The sequence below is a fragment of the Tyto alba genome, unplaced genomic scaffold, assembly GCF_018691265.1.
Source record: "Tyto alba isolate M040663 unplaced genomic scaffold, T.alba_DEE_v4.0 Super-Scaffold_2, whole genome shotgun sequence".
In the NCBI taxonomy this organism is placed as follows: Eukaryota; Metazoa; Chordata; class Aves; order Strigiformes; family Tytonidae; genus Tyto; species Tyto alba.
Genome location: NW_024881282.1, coordinates 70013587 through 70030853, shown reverse-complemented (window position 1 = coordinate 70030853; position 17267 = coordinate 70013587). Strand labels below are relative to the sequence as shown.

General features: G+C 35.0%; 1 protein-coding gene across 8 annotated transcripts in view; it reads right to left on the bottom strand.

Annotated features, from left to right (window-relative positions):
- The window catches only part of BRD1 (bromodomain containing 1), a 72538-nt gene that overhangs the window by 42435 nt on the left and 12836 nt on the right, over positions 1-17267 (bottom strand). For all 8 annotated transcript variants that reach the window (XR_004409774.2, XM_033011428.2, XM_033011423.2 and 5 more), the window contains one exon: positions 12966-14346. Coding sequence is in view for 7 of the 8 variants with exons in the window: in XM_033011428.2 (XP_032867319.1) it covers positions 12966-14332 (1367 nt within the window). In the remaining variant the exon portion in view is untranslated. The remainder of the gene's footprint in view (positions 1-12965; positions 14347-17267) is intronic.

Genomic DNA, 17267 nt, shown 5'->3' with positions numbered 1-17267 from the left:
TTTCTGAGTGGTAGATTACAATCAAATACATCTGCTTGATATTGCAGTTTCTACCAAATACGTCAGGGTACTTTATAAAGCTAACGGGTATTAATTTATTTATGATCATTATCTCACGATCAATCCCCGATTAGGGTTGAGAATAAAGCTTTATGTGCATTTCAGAATAATTTTTTTTTTCCTATTGAAAATAAAATCAGAAATAAAGCTCTAAATCCCTACATAAGTTTTCAGGTCCTTTGTTGCCATCTTCACACAGAATTAGTAGTTTATTTTACAGGCAATATATCTCCAAACTTTTTACATAAAAACATGCAACAAATAGCTTGTATTACTCATCTACTAATATTAAATTTCAGTAAATCATGTGAACAAAAAATGTAAACCAGAAGAACACTTATGATTTTACCCCACAAATACAATGAAAATATCCACACTGAAAAGATGCAAGAGAGGATGACACAGTGAATCAAAATATCTTGATTAAATAAACAGTATTTTCTCCAAACTTGTTTTTTGAGATGTAATTACTGTTTACATATACTATATTTAGAAATACTCTAAGAAAGTGCTATAGGAACATCACACATAACAACCTTGACTCCTCTTTTTTAAATAATGACATGTTAAAATGTCCATGTCTCACACATTACACCAACTTCCCAAAACTTACATTCAAAGAGTTTATCTGAAACAAACCATCAAATCTGCATCTTGAAATCACAGAAAAAAAATGACAAAAAAAAAGTTAGTGGTTGTAGAATTAAACAGTTTTGGTTTTGTAAGATATTGCAAGGATTTGTAATTGGTGGCAGCCCTTGCAAAACTAACACAAGATGCCCCAAGTCACCAACCACCTGTATTCTTAGGGGATTGTTCATTCATTTGGAGCAGGGGTGAGAAGAAAAGGATTTCCCGGAGCTGGACATAAAACAGAGTTACAGAAAGGACAATATTAATAAACAGAAATCTGTTAATTCTTCACTCAATATATTACTACCCATAACAAAACTCTACAATGGGTAGTAATAAGTTTATCAGATTCTCCAGTAAAATTTAATACCAAAATAGACAAAATTAAATTCAATAAATGTCTGATTTATAGAGCACTACTATGAGGTGTTTAAATAAAAATCGTGGATGTATACACATATTAGTATTTTTCCATTTTTTCCCTTTTAATATTAGGAATAAATCAGTTTCTCATATGAGAGAAAAAAAGTAATCAAATATCTAAACAAAATGTAAAGCTATAAATAAATCTTGGGTAAAATGATTTTTAAGAATAGCTGGGAAACTTGAATGGTATTTTTCAGACAGACATACAGGTGAGTCTACCCAGAGTTCATCAAAGGTCATCTATTCCTGTTTTTTTCTGCAGAGGGTAAGGTGCAACAGGTCTACTCAGTCCTATGTTAACCAGCTACAGAGCTTTCAGTCATCACAGGGATGGCTCATCACAGGCAGAGCAAACACCAGTTTTCTTCAAAATACAGTGCCATTGTGTCCTTTGGTTCTTCAGTGATACCATTTTTCAATTAATAACTAAGCCAGTTAGACATTCTTGAAAAATTTTAGCTTAACTTAAAGTTTAGAAAGTCTGCCGATGGACTTAGGACTGTCTTACAAGTCTTTCACTGAAAGGCAGAGGCAGGTTCCACAAAGATTTACTCATTGCTGAACAGACCTTGATGTGACCATGTTAAATTTCAAGCACAACAGAATTACAATTAATTACTGAATTAAATCAAAATCAAGTAATTACTTTCCCATCTCTCCCTTGGAAACAGCAAAACCTACTGAACAGGGTCAAAAAAAGCACAGTCAAATATATACCTATTTGTAAACATCAGAGAATCACAACTTAACATGAAGAAAAGTACCTTGGCTTCATGCCCATCAGATGTGGCAAGACTATGCAAACATGCTTAATTACAGCTTTAAGTACATTCGCCAATTCACATAACAAACCATTCTATTCATACATAATAGTAAAGTGCTAAAATAAGCATAGCAAAGATGTTCACAGAGGGTATTCTCCAACTTCCAAAATACAAATAAACAGAAGGTAATTTGGAGTGCAGAAACTACCTAACAAGGCGCAGGAATTTACTCCTGTCTGCCTTCCCTCTAAATAAAACCAAATACTGGCTGCTCACATTTCATTTAGACACCAGACTTTGGTAGTGGTAATATATCACAAATCACCCCTTAATTTCTCAAAATAGAGAGGTCAGAGGTTCTTCGCATGGCGGATACCTACAGAACCTCTACTCTATGATCTTACTGATATAACAAGGACGTTATGTCTGCTGTTAGACCCTAAGAACCCCCTAACTATAGCACAGGTCTTTGATCATCCTTTGCTTAGTCAGATACTCCCAAGTAGACTTTTACTGTCCGAAACACTTAGACTTTTGACAGTCAACACAACTGTTTTAGCGAAGTAAGACACAATTTGTCTGCTGCTTCAGAACCCTAGAAGTAGCACCGACTGGGCATTGATTTTCAAGCTCCCACCCTTGACAGTGCTATCATATTGGAACAGAGGTTCTCACCCACATGCAGTGAAGCTGAACACAAGCATGAAATAAGGCACATAGGTATGACCAGTCTTGAACAAGTTCCTTTCTGCTACCTGAGCTTCAATTAAACTCGTAGATGTTGAAACTAAATTTTCAAACTAGAATTTCAGAACTCTTTGAGGTCTTAAAGGAGTTTGCTGCATATTCTATTTGCTACTTTTTTTTTTCCAACAGACATGCAATTAAAAAAAAAAAAAAATCGAATAGTAAAAAATACATATATTTATTTGAGTCAGGTAAGGGAGAGGTATTTGAAAGCATTATAGTTTTGCAATCCAGGATCTGACTTGCACAAGACAGGATTAACTGCTACACTACACTGACAAATCCCCCACGCAGAGCCAAAACTTACAGAACTCAGGTCACCTCCCACAACTGCACAAAACACCTCAGCAAAGGCTTTTTTTGCTAAGGTATCTGTCCATCCTAGAACTTTTTCCAAGTATACAAACATCAGGAAAGAACAGCTTTCTGTAGTGTTTTAATTTCTAAGGACAAGTCAAGCATAATATGTACTGGAAGAAGAAAAAAAAAAAAAAAAAATCAAGATACTTAGAATGCACATTAAACACAAGTGTATCAAATGAACCTGTGCTTTCTCTTCACAAAAAAATAAACCGATCTCATTACTTGGCAATTTTTTATATCTGCTAAGATTGCCAAATAAGTGCAAGATTACTACTGGAAACAGCTCACAAAGAAGAGAATGTAGGAACATACATTTGGAAGATACTACCAGAGTTAGTCTGCTCTATCACAACTGACTTTAGATGTGTCTGGGGAAAAAAAGCCACAACTACAGTGACTACAGAAAGCAAACAGGGAGGTAAGAAATGTTCTTGCTGTCCAGTTTTCACACGGAACAGAGAATCTGTTAGGACAAAATTCCCAAGGAGCATCCTGAAATGGACCATGTTAAGTGCTAGACTTTTCTCTCAGAACATTTCAGCAATTAACACAAGTTAAACCCCAAGTAGAACAGTTCTTACACTAACTTGCTGCAGCTTGAGCCACTGTTCTGAGGCCTTAAGTACAGCTCTGTGTGGCTCACAAGATGTTTTTCTCTCAACTTATCAGTTATTTAAAATAAAGAAAGTACATTGAAAGAGTTAGAAAATTCTTTAAAAAGTGGCTGTGTTCCCATTAAATTCAGTAGCTGCTGTTATATAACTGGTCCCATAAAAGCAGCACTGGGTTTCAAGCTGATGGCCACTGCAGCCTTTCAATGTTTTCACACCATCAGTCATACTCCCTCTTGTTTTTGTGTTGCCTTTTTTTTTCTTGGGGGGGGGGGGGGGGGGCTACATTGCAAGACTACACAGATGTCACAGCATTTTGCAAGTACTACTTCCCTTCCCCAGCCCCACTTGTATACAACTGTAACACACTGACAAGCACTACAAACATGATACACAGGTAACTGTACAATTCCCCGTTTGTCTTGAAAAAGGGAAAGATCCCTTTTCAACTGAATCTTTCAAATAGCACCTGCAGTTATCAGCCTGAAAACTTAGTTCAGGCTGAAGTGTAAATTATGGCATTAGAAATACGCTGCATTTACAAAGGTAACAGAAAGATGAGGAAAGGAAAAGGAAACTGGTTTATTTTGAAAGGGTAAGACAGACTCAAGTAATTTAATTTAAAATCAAAGTTAATATACAACAGCTTTACTGAGAACCTGTAATTTATCAGCTGCTCTACACTAAGCCTCTCCTCACTGATAATCTACCCTGCAAAGGGTGATACTCAATGCACTGGTAGAAGCATTCAGAGAAAGCTGAGTGTTGCTCAGTCCTGTGTTTCCTTATCTTTTAGATAAATGCATATAATAATTTTTGTCAACATAAGAGATGTGTTCTTGTCATATTAGCAATCTCACAGCTTCCTTCCTCCTCTTGACTGCCTTCCACTCCCACTTTCAGTTACATGTCACTGTGGCAACTACGGCAACTGGTTACAAGAAAAAATGAAAACCATTTTTGGTGACTAACTATGCGGCAGTTTAACATAAGAAAGCCAGTGAGAGATAATCAGTCACTTTTCTGTTAATCATCACTAACTGCTCCATAGACCATACACGCTTTTTAAGCCCACAGATATAATTTTAGTATTACAATATATGAAGAATTCTATAGCATCTCTCTATTGTCACGTTTTTTAAATATAAACTGGAGAGAAAATTCCCTTAAGCAGTATGTCATTTTGCCAGTATTACTATAGTAACTCAGGCAGAAGGAACATCATATGAAAATCTGTAAGATTAAGTGAGATCAAATGCCCACTAAAACCAATTAATTTTTAAACATGAACTAAACCTAGTACTTTCATTACTGTACTTGTCCTGAGCCTCCAGTTTCGTCAATTTGTTATTTTGCGCCTTCCTTTATCCAACACAGTGGTATTAAAGGTAAATGAAAAAGACTAGCAAAACTACACTATACTCTAAAATTTTATTTAATATCACTAAAACACAAGTTTCTTTTGATCTACAGTAATACCCATAGATGTTTCACTTTACTAGGCAAATAAAATCCCCCTATTTTCCAACATAAAGATGAAGATACAATTCTAAAACCTGTCAGAACAGAACATAAAAAAATCTAAATTGAACAAATTGTATCAAAGCAAACTGAGTTTCAAGAACATTTGAATATTCAAGCCTTGCTCAGCGAAGTTCCACAGAACATACTGAGACTCATAGGAAGTAGGAAAGACAAAAATTACCTACAAACAATTATTATAATTCCAATTACACTAACCGGAAGACAATTAAGCAGAAAAACAAAATAAAAAGCTATGGAAGTGTCTATTTTGGGAACTGGAATTCATTCTGGAGCCCTGCCAACTACTGCTCCTAGCTCCGTATCTAAAGACTTCAGTTTTCAAAGATGACAAAGCCTGCTCGGAAAGATGAAACCCAACTTGTCTCACAGATAACCTTTGGCAGCAGCTTCTTATCAAACAGTGTTTGTAAAGATCAGCTTTTAATATACCTTTTTAAAAAACAAAACAAACAAACAGAAAAACCACAACAGTGGAGACAGTTTTGTTGTTGTGTCTGCATTTGTTATCCCCTCCCTCAATAAAAATTCAACTTACTATATGACTTTTTAATTAAAAAAAAAAACAACAAAACCCCCCCCCCACAAAAAAAAAAAAAAAAAAAAAACAAAAACAAAAACAACAAACCCAAACTATTTTGATCAGCTTTAAAAATAACACAGGTAGATTAACAACTACGTAAAAATTGGAGTCTATTTGCCTGTCTTTATTTCCTTTTGAAAAAGCGTAAGGATAAAGTTTCTTTTGTAACTAGCACAAGTCAGCTTCTACCTGTTGGGTATGTATCAAATCCCGAGAAGACTGACAATGATTTCATTTAAACTTCTGTGCAACACAAGTCTGCAGAATCCCCATGTGATGAATACGCACTTTCCTAATTGTAACTACTTGCCAGATTTTGTACTGAAGATTTGAAGAAATGGGAATGTCCCGTTCCCAAATCACTGCCCTTACTAGTTTAATGCCGTGATTAATCACCTTCACAGTTATTCCTTTTTGTCTGTATGTTTTAAAATTGCAGCTACTGAATTTGCTTTTCTCTGCTAGGTTGAGAGTCCAACAGTATGTATTTTAGCTGCTGATACATCTTCTGAAGCCTGAAAATCTCTCCAGGTTCCTACTCTTTATTCTACATTTACTGGTATTTAAGTAGCATTTGATTGTGACTGAACATGTAAGAATCACTTTTTCTTACTTTACATGACTGAAACCAGGCATCTATTTTTCTACTTGAGCAAAGAGCTTTTTGTAAAATTTTTTCTTGGACAGGAAAGCAGCACATTGAACTTATGAGTTAAGAACATGCTGTTATTTCAGTCAATTCTCCATTAGTTATAATAGGTTACTTTGCTCCTTTTCTAACAATTAAGTTTGTGATCATCCAAACTTTTAAATAAGGAAAAAAAAAACAAAACAATAACACACACCCCCCCGCCATCCTGTCACACTGGAAAAACCTCCTTCGTTTTCTCAGAAAAATCAGATGCACAGATTTACTTCTGTCACTTCCTATAAATAATATCAAGTCATGACTTTTCCTTAAAATTATTCACAATATTTTTCTGTGGTTTTTTTTTTGGTAGTAGTCATACCCATACCACACATGATTTTGTACTCTCATCTCAAAAGGCTAAATTCACATTAGCAGAAAATAAAGTATCGATCAAAAATCACCTTTTTATCTGTAATAAAAATCTCAGTATATCTACTAATTTTTGTGCGCTCTAACTTGACCATTGAATAAAGAACTGCAAGGCGACAGTTCTTCAGACAATGAGTTCTGAAAATCATGTTTTTGTATGGCACTTACAAGATACAACACCCTCTTATTGCCACTAAAAAATCTAATGAAAAGTTCACGTAACTGGTGAAACTCAGAAGTACTGAAAAATAAAAACACGTGAAGTTTAATCTTGAAAACCACATTAGCACATATATAATCATTGTGGACCAAAACCCTTAGAGAACGCACACAATACTAATGATGCACCTAACAGAACTATCTAAAGTATCAATTTCTGTTTTAGGCTTCTTTGTCCTATGCCTGAAAAATAAACAGAAATAGAAAAGAAAAAGAAAAAAAAACCTGTATGTAGAGAATACTCCTAGATCCATTCTGTAAAAAGGCCATATTTAAATATGACAAAGCACTTCCATCCTCTGGAATTTTGGGGGGGAGGCAGTAGGAGGGGACGGTAAATCCCCCCTTAAACATCAATCAACGTGGTTTTTCATACCAGATATGCAAGTACCTTCCCCATTATTTTTACTCAAAATCAAGATTCACTTTCACAACTTATTTAAAAAGTCACACCTTGTCAAACACATTAATTCTTATTAAATAAGCCAAACAGAGTCAAGACAAACTAGGTTGAAAATAAAGCTCTAAAGTTACCTTTTTTTTTTAAACACCACTGAGGCAAATATAGTAACTCTTTTCACAGTTTAGACAAAATTGGCTTTTTTTTTTATTTAAGCAAAGAGGACAGGATGACATCAGCAGTAGTTTCCACGTGTATCAGAAAGGTTTCAAAGCTGATCAGTCTTACATCATCAGGAAACATCAGTTGATGATGACTGCTAGCATCCTCTTCCACTTTACCTAGGTGATTCCATCATCTAATTATTAGATACAGCCATAAGGCATACCTACATCATGCTCTTCTGTAATTAAAATAAGTATTTCCACATGATTTTGTGAAAGTGTACATAGATGCGTATTCAAGGATAAACATCTAACAGGTAGAAAGTCAGTCTTCAATTTTTTTGCAACACTGGCTCTAGTGAGATTTTTCAGTGGCTTTTTTATGCTGAATTTAAGCAGCATTTCTTATTCTCTTCCCTCACTTAAAAACCTTCTGAAGGTATTAAAAAAACATCAGTACTCTAAAAGCATTAGAACAAATCCCTGAAAGAAACCCACAAGCTACATATATATTTAAGAAGCATCATCTGTGAATGCAGACTAACAGGGTCTTAATGGCCTTGTACATGTTCCTTTCTGCTTATACTGTGTTTCATCACTTTCTGCTCATTTATTTTTTTCTAGTCCATACCTCATTTTAGAGCCAATCAAGATTCCTGCGTTGAGGTAACAAGACTGCATTTAATTACCTGGTAAGAAAGTTCAGGATAGTTCAGTTGGGTAAATTATAAAACCAAAGGAAATACTGGTTCTGCCTTGAGACGTACTCTAACAGAAATCCAGTTTTACTACCAGGAACAATATGTTTTCTAATAAAAGTAAAGGTCAACATAGAAAAATACAATGTGCAGCACATAAATGTTGATTTCTAAAGACAGCTGAAAATATTTAGGAGTCTCAGTAATTTTTGTTTTCAGTTATGTGCCCACAACTTACCTAGTTTCATAAGGATCTTTTAATTCTCTTCCAATAATATGATGTAAAACAACTGATGCATACAACATGGAAAACAAGTAAAACACCTCATTCCTACTTATTAAGAAAGTGGGGATTTTTTTTGCTCATTTTTTTTCTCTCTGCAGAAGTACTGCATTTCAATGCTTTCTTCATTTCAGACACTACAAATACACCATGTAGAAACTGAAATTTAAGACGACAGCAAGTATTTATGTAATTTAAAAATATCTGCTTCCACTTGATGGAGCAATACTTGCATGAATGGTATGTTAATAAAGCAGATTATACTTTATCTCAGTGTAATTTTGAAAATATCAAAGATTTAATATTGTATACCACATGAAATTTGAATGTATATTGCCACAATATCCTAGTTTCACAACATTTTTACAGAACATGAGTACTGACACTGGCTTTTCTTTTCATCAAGCAAGCTCATTTTAAATGCCTCTTTTGTCACACAAGATCAAGAGACTACACCAAAGCGATATTATTTATATAGTGCTAAAGAATCAAGTACTCAAAAATAAGAGAAAACAGATAGTTTTCACAGCTGACACTGCAACTCCTCCTTTATGTATCCATCCTACTCACTTGATAAGCCAGCTGTTATAAAAGACAAGGATGAGCAGCAACAGGGGGGAAAAAAAAATATAATACAAGAAACAGAGCACAGAACCAGTAGAAGATAACTAACATAGACAAGAAGCTCAATTTAGACTGTCAAATCAGCCCGAAAAGGCAGCACTGACAGCACTGAAAACTGAAGTCACCTTAAGGCTCTAAAATGACCTACTGCACCTTTGGAAATGGATACTTAGGTATAGACTTTCTAAAACGCCCAGGCAACAAAATAGATAGGTGTGCGGGGCGGGGGGTGGGGGGGAAGGAAAAAAAGAGAAGAAGAGACAGGGGAAGCAAGCATTCATCTCCTATTATCAACGGTTAAAAACTTCTGATCCCACACTCTTAAATCAGTTCACAGATCACAGTCTGAGAAACCATATAATTAGATACAAATGACCTACAGAATTACACTATGTAATTTAACAGCAAAAAGCTTAATATGACATCTGTGTAAGAAAGTCTGGAAGCTGAAAAGCGTACAGTTCTCAAAATCATTCAAGGCAGTAGCACAGAAACCTGACCTACTGATAAATTGATATAGAAATTCATGAGCTACAGGAGTTGTGTAGAAATTATGAAGTATGTTGTCCTACACCAGTCTTTTTAACATATCCTGAACGTTAAGATAGGTGTTTCAGAAAACAGAATTATTATAAATGGTGTTATTAAAATGCCCAGTCTTTCACATACCCACACTATCCAGGTAAGGAAAAAGAATGCAACCCTTCCACATTAACCTAATATAAATGGAAAGATGGTTTTCCTCAAGCTTCAGCAGATATGCTCACGGGCTATATCCACCACGTATTTTCCTCCTCACTATAATCTTTATACTTTTATACTTCTCTGTTTACCAACTCTAAGCCAGCTATATACCAAGACAACAGGTAGTCTAGTTATTAATCATTAAGGAAGTAAACCAACCAAACATCTCCATGTGTGCCTCAATTTCCAGAGATGCTGAAAACACATTTGTTTAAAATTCTTTAGAAAAAAAGTACTAGTGTTTAAACACTGAGCGCGTATTTCTTCTCTGATAATTTAAATAGCTTAATTGCTCTTGCTCAGATCTCTGGAAAGGGAAATCATGTTTCAGCTCCAGGGGAAAAAAAGCACATTAAAGAACAGATTAGAGAAAAAGGATCATTTAAATGAAGACTGCTGCAAAATGATCCACATCATTCAGTATTTGAGTATGTATTTAACTTCCCCCCACACAGAAGAGTTTTTCTAAAGGGCAAAAAAAAGGAAAAAAAAAAAAAAAAAAAAGACAAATAGCCACAGAACACAAGACAACTGAAATCTGGGTCTGCAGCATAATCACTTTTGGTTTTAATATGTCCATTTCCATTTTGCTTTTAATTGAGGTATCAGTTTCCTAGGACTAAACACATTCACATCATAAAGAGTACTTAAGCAAATCTCCTTCAGCTGAAGACAAGCAATTTATAATAAAGCTCTACTTTAAAATAGTTTTAAACTGTGCCCATTTTTTATGCTTCTGACACACAATATAGGAACTATACTTGTGTCCAGTAACATGAAAACCAATCATAAAAGAAAACTAAATCTCTCTGTAGCCTTGAAAAGAAATTTAGTCATTATTAAAAAAAAGTCTTTATACTTCTGTTCCTGTCATCTAATGAAATTTAGAAAAAAATCTGATGCTAATATCCTTTTAGGGTGCAGCTTTTATGAAAGTTACCAATGGAAAGATTTTCCAAAGATACAACTGAGAACATAGATTCTGATCCTCTTAGTTCATATTATTTCTTATTTTGTCTTAAAAAAAAACAAAACAAAACCATACTACACCACCTATCAGGATTGTCCTAATTGAGACAAACCCAAATTCTTTTATATGAACTCTCCCCTCTGACAGACAACTGTACCTGTTTAAGTAACAGTATTAGTTGCTTACTGTCAACGTAAGCTTTTCTTCAGTGCATCACTAAACAAAAATACATTTTACCAAGCACATCATAACAGAGAACAGTTCGATCCATCTGATGTTTGTAATCACCACACAGGAGCTAAAGGCTATTTGTCAGTCAATCAACAAGTAGCTACTTACATTACAAAACTTACTATGGTAAAGGAATGCAGTCTCAAAACATGTATTTATTTAGATTAATTTAACCAGCCTTAATTGTCCACTACCTGAGACTCAGGTCTCAGCCTGCCTTACTTGTATTATTTTAAGAGCCCTCACTGTCTAAGCATTCAGAGTCCTGTCACAGTACAATAAACCTCTACATGGAAGTGGTGCTTGTTTTGATAAACTTTCTGAACTCCTGTTCTTAAGCCAGTAATAATTTAATTCAAAGGGTAAACAAACATACTAATGTTGTAAATGCTAGAAATAAAACAAATAGTCTAGAAAGGCAAACTTGATTTTAGTCCAAATAGTCTAATTTTTCATTTCTCAGACCAGTATATTTTGTCTCAAATGTTCAGGAAAGACAAAACTGTATCTTTCTACCACAGAACTTTGTCACTGCCAAAATCTCAGAAACAATTCCCACTGCTGAAATGCGTAACTCAGATTATCTGAAGGAAATCTGAGAAGAGATGCTACTGTTCTTTTAAATGAAGATATAGCTAAACTAACTGAAGTTCATGATGAGTTTTTTAATCTCCTGACAAATAATAAAAAAATCTTCATTTGCTCCAATTAAGTTATTACTTATGAAAACATCACTCGAAACACTCCTGCTTTCTGATGTATCACTTCACTAGCCTCATCAGATCTAGAGCCATCTGCCAGCCCCCTGATGATCACCGTTAAAATACAAAAATATAGCATGTTATATGTAAAGAGAAATTTCAGTTCCTGTGTTCATGATTTATATTTGCACTCACATAGCAAAAGCTCCTGCAAGAACTGCAAAAGACACAGTAAAATAAAAATCAGCTTAAACAGAACTTCTTACAATGTCTAAATTCATAAGCAAAAACAAGACTAGGATTAAAACTCTTCATCACATGCATTAATTCATTTTTGTTCAAACATATACATTTTGCTAAAGTTATAGGACAGATATTTGATAGCACCATTGAACAGGAGGGCATTAATTTCAGGTTCCATGACTAAGAATGTATCAATTAACTTCACTTATTTGATAACTTTTTGAAAAAAAGTCTGCAAGGTACCAAATTCATCCAAGCCTTGATAAACATTATTACATTTGCAAAAGGAAAAAATGAAAATTTATTAAAAACCTCCTGAAAAGTTACTCTGCCCCACAAGGAAAATAATTCCTGGAGGGGTTTTTTCTGTACCACTTGCAGAGATCTTCCAGTACAAGTTTATATTTAATTTAGATGAGATGAACAAGATTCAGATCTTATATATGCAAATGTAATTTTCATTTTGGGGCTCTTAAAATTAGGACAAGAAGTTCAGATTGCCAAATTGTGAATACAGTTAACCTTGAGCTTGGTGGTGTTTGTTTTTTTTTTTTAATATGAAGGTCAACTACATATGCTGTTCTGAATTGAGTGATTAATTCTCAAAAGTACAGTGAATGACAACAACAGAACACACATGATTTGGTCTGACAAAAAAAAAAAAAGTTTCTGAGGACAAGACAGACACTGGAACACTTACTAATTTCTCTGAGGAAGTTACTGCATTTTGAATGAAATTCCACGAAAGTACAATGTACATAATTTACATTAATCCTCGGAGTATGTGAAGGAAAGCGTGTAAGATGCTCAAAAACTTCAAGCCAGAATCTAAAAGCATTGGTTTAAAATTAAAACAGATAATTAAGGAAAAGTTTCTCTCACTTGGATTGTTTGCTTACCTCTGGGGGGGGATATAAGGAGCAGATACTGTTGGCATAACTGTACAGGGTTCAACCACTGTTTTCTTGGCTTTTTTGGTCTTTTTTCTGACTTTTGATGTAGACCTAGCAGTTCTGACTGATCCTTCCTTTCTACAAACACCGTTTTTGATTTCAGCTTCTCCATAAATATTTAGAGGTCTCCGTGTGCAACCTGGTGGAGTATGTACATCGCAATAGGCAGTCTTTTTTACAGAGAATGTTGTCCCACTGCCAGTTAATTCTTTCACAGGTTCCATTTTCATATATAGACCGGCCTTTTGAGCACACGTCACATGGAATGCAGTATAGCAGTTTGCTTTGTGGCACTGGATGCAGGCACCAACACCTTTCTGTTTACAGAGGTAGCATGTTAACTTCCATCTGGCTGGGGGAATGTTCCTGACACCATCAATTGGCTCAATAAAAACTGTATTGGCAAATCCAACTTCTGGAATCCACAAAGCACACACAACGTGTCCCCAACGATCATCATCAGTCTTTTTAAAGGCACCTCCCTTGTTCGGGCACAGCACACAGTCTACAGGCCGAGAACGGGACTGCAGACAGTGTCTGCAGAGCCACTGGCCCTCGGGTATATATGGCACCCCATAGCATTCCTGATGTACTGCTAAATTACACATATCACAAAACAGGATTACATTGCTGTTCTGACATTCACCATCCATGCATATACAACACACCGCATCTTCATCAATTAAAGACTGATGATCACCCTGTTTTTGGTTCTCACAATAAGACTCTTTCTCAAACCTATCCATAAGGAATTCAAACATATTTTGTGAAACAACTGACACTCCATCGCTTTTCCGCTTCTCGTTTATTATTTCTAACCATGCGTAATCTTCTTCATCCATGTCATACTCAACTTCGTTATCAAGTTCTTCTGCTGACTTCTCAATGAATTTGTAATAAACTGGAGGTCTCCGAGGAGCCGAAGGGGGACTGTATTCAACAATCCGTACTTTTGGTTCTGGAAGAGGAGTTGTTGTAGCAGGTATACCATGTGAGCTCGGAAGAGCTTCATTTTTCTTTTTCACTTTGTTATTTTTATGCCGTTTGCTTCTTAGACAAACTGGTGGTCTTTCACTATTTTCTTTATTGCTGTTGCACTCACTCATTTCCTGGGCTGTAAGATCATCTTCTAATATAATCTCTAAAGGATCAAAGATACTGATCCTATGCAGGCGACCTTCAATTTCTATTTCAACCATTCTTTGAGCTTGAGCGTATGTCAAGGTTTCTCGTGTGGGGGAGTGCTTAATACTGCATGGGGAAGAAGAATGCCTTGCTGCCGATACTCGATGACATCTTCCTTTTCTCCTCATTTGGTAATGTTTACCTAAAATTAGAGCAACAGTTAATATTACAAACCCCAAATGTTCATATTAAAATATTACTTTTATTACAGCAAGGAAAAAACCCTTCAGTTCTGTAACCCCCAACCAAATTAAAAAAAAAAAAAAAGAAAAAAAAGAGAAAAAAGCCTGTTACCTTTACTTAATAGGACTGCTCACACCATTTGCTACAAATTTAACCTAATGATAAAGAGATCTCCTAAATAACAGCTTCTCGAAGTAAACACAGCTATACAAAATCCTTGATACAAAAATCCTACAGGAGAGCTATCTGTAAGACCTCTGCGTGAGAAAAAAATGTTTCAGAACCGCCACAGAATAAAAATTACACTTGTTACATTGTAAGAAAACCTTTAATACAATATTTCCTAATACCTTAAGGGTGTAGGCAGCTTGAAGTTTTTTTCCACAGCTACAGGTTACTTTCTCCAGATCTCCCCCCAGAAAAACTAACATAATTGTGGAAAAACAAAGAAACAAACAAGTTTTCCCCACCATTTTTTCCAGTGCAACTTGAAATAGTTATGTTAACAACTCAATTACTACAGCTATACTTAAAGCTAGAAAAAAATATGTAAATCCAAATTTGGCAAGTATGCCGTTTGACAGCCTTTTACTTTTTTACTTTTCTCACTTCTTAGTGAGCCTATTATTCTTTACAAAATGACAAGAACACAGTGGAACTTGCAGTGCCCAATATGGCACAGTACAGACTGCAACTAGGAGATATTCCACCTGTAAAGCAGATTTGACTTACAGCAAAAACAGGCTGCCTCTGTGTCAGTATGCATGTACACACACACACACCTTCTCCCTCAACAGATTCTCCCAGAGTTGTTCTCAGAGCAACTGTGGTAGATAAAAATCTCCCTGTCTTTAAATCCAATCCCAAAATCATTAATGTAATTTTCAAGTTTCTCACTTACTGGAAAAAGATCATTCTACATACCCTACTAAAAGATAGCTTCCCCACCACCACCATGAAGCAACATGACTAGGACAAGCATGCATTCTGATCACAAGATTTCTAATTAAAAGCTTCGATACTTATACCTTTTGATATTTTAATGTTGGGGGTTGGGAGGTTTTCTGTTTGTTTGTTTGTTTGGGTTTTTTTCCCTATGAGGATTGAAAATGTTATAAAACCAACTGATAAGGTCAGGTTTAGAAGTTCTTTCACCCTCTTTCCTCCTTACTAATAAATCATTAATAAATAGCAAAATTCAACCTCAGCTACAAAAAAACCTCCTGATCTTTAATCACTGACTTAAAGTATGGTTAAGGGCACATCCTTTCAATTCTGCACTTCAAGTCAGCGTTGCCTATTAGTTAAAATAATGCAACTAGTGTTAGCATGTATTGCCAAAATAGCAGAGAAATAGAGAGATCAAAACACAATTATTTTTAAAGACTAGTGTATCTATTTCAGGAAGAAAATAGCAAGGATTGGAACAACTACATAAGCTACCCCATGTAGCCTGCCTTTTGCTTAGTCTATGTATTTAAATGTACACCTTCAAAGTACTGAAGGAACTGCTTTTACAGGAAGACTAATTCAAGCAGCTAGCGTTAAAACTAGTTCTTGAGAGGGTCTGATCTTTCTTACTCTCACAAACTGACCTTGTTTTCCCAATCTAAGCTGGTTTTATTATTCATGCGAGAACTGTGATGCTCACAGATCTGACTTTTACACAAATAATCCTTAACTCCTTATTAGTTGTTTTTATATCACAAGCACAAATCCAAAACCAGTCAGTGTTTAATCATGAAAAACCTATGATCTGTTCTATATAAACAACAGATGAATAAAAAAGGATCCACCTTTTCCAACAAGTTCGGAAGAAATATTTAATAATTTAATTTGGTAAAATGTCACAGGGTTAAATCATAATGATTTCTTAACTGCAGAAGAAGTTTAAACAACTAACACTGCTACAGAAAATCCAATAACTAGAAACAAACGCATACTGATAATTTAACTGAAATTAAAAGTTAGTTTCCACTTTCACAACAGATTTGATAATTCAGAGGCCAAAGATAATGCAATGGCCCTGATTTCTGTTTATTATTGTGAAAAAGTAACGTGGGATTCTTTAGCTAAAATACACTGACATGTCAATGTACAGCAACATACCATAAAAAGAAACCATTCTCATCTGCAGTAATACTTTTTATATGTCTTTAGTCACCAATCAAGAAAAAACATTTACATTATATTTACCTCATGTAACTGTACTTCAATTCTACCTAGATGTAAAAGGTTTGTTTTTTTTTTTTTTTTTTTTTTTTTTTTGTTTGTTTGTTTGTTTGTTTTTTTAAATGTCCCCTCCTACATCTTAGCTGGTTGTGTATCTTTTCATAGTGGTTTATGAGGATAGTAACTGTTTTGAACAAAAAATACTGGGGGAGAGATGCTAGGTAGCCTTCAGAAATAAAAAAAAAAAAAAAAAAAAAAAAAAAGGTGCAACTTGTCTACACTTCACTAACTTAACCCACTACCACAGAAAAACACACTAATGATGGGTTTCCAAGCTTTCCATCCCTCTCTGTTCCCAAGATTCTTAAGCATGGCTGCAAGCAGGCAGTAAGAACAGGAAGAAAATATTCAACAGCACAAGCGTTCTTGCTTTAAGATTCAGGACTACTATCGTAAAAGTCAAACAAACTGCATGAACCAGAATGATAAAAAAATGGTTGAGCTAACATCCAAGCATCTTCCCTGTAATACTCAACTGTAAATAAAGCTAAATTAGGAAGCGCATTACAGTCACAGCTAAATGCAGAATGGATACTCTACAGATATAATGCAATGAACACAGAATTGGAACTGATAGTACTCCAGCCAAATTTCATAGAAACTTAGTGTGAATAACTCCAATGCTCTGGAAGCCAAAGCAATGTTTTG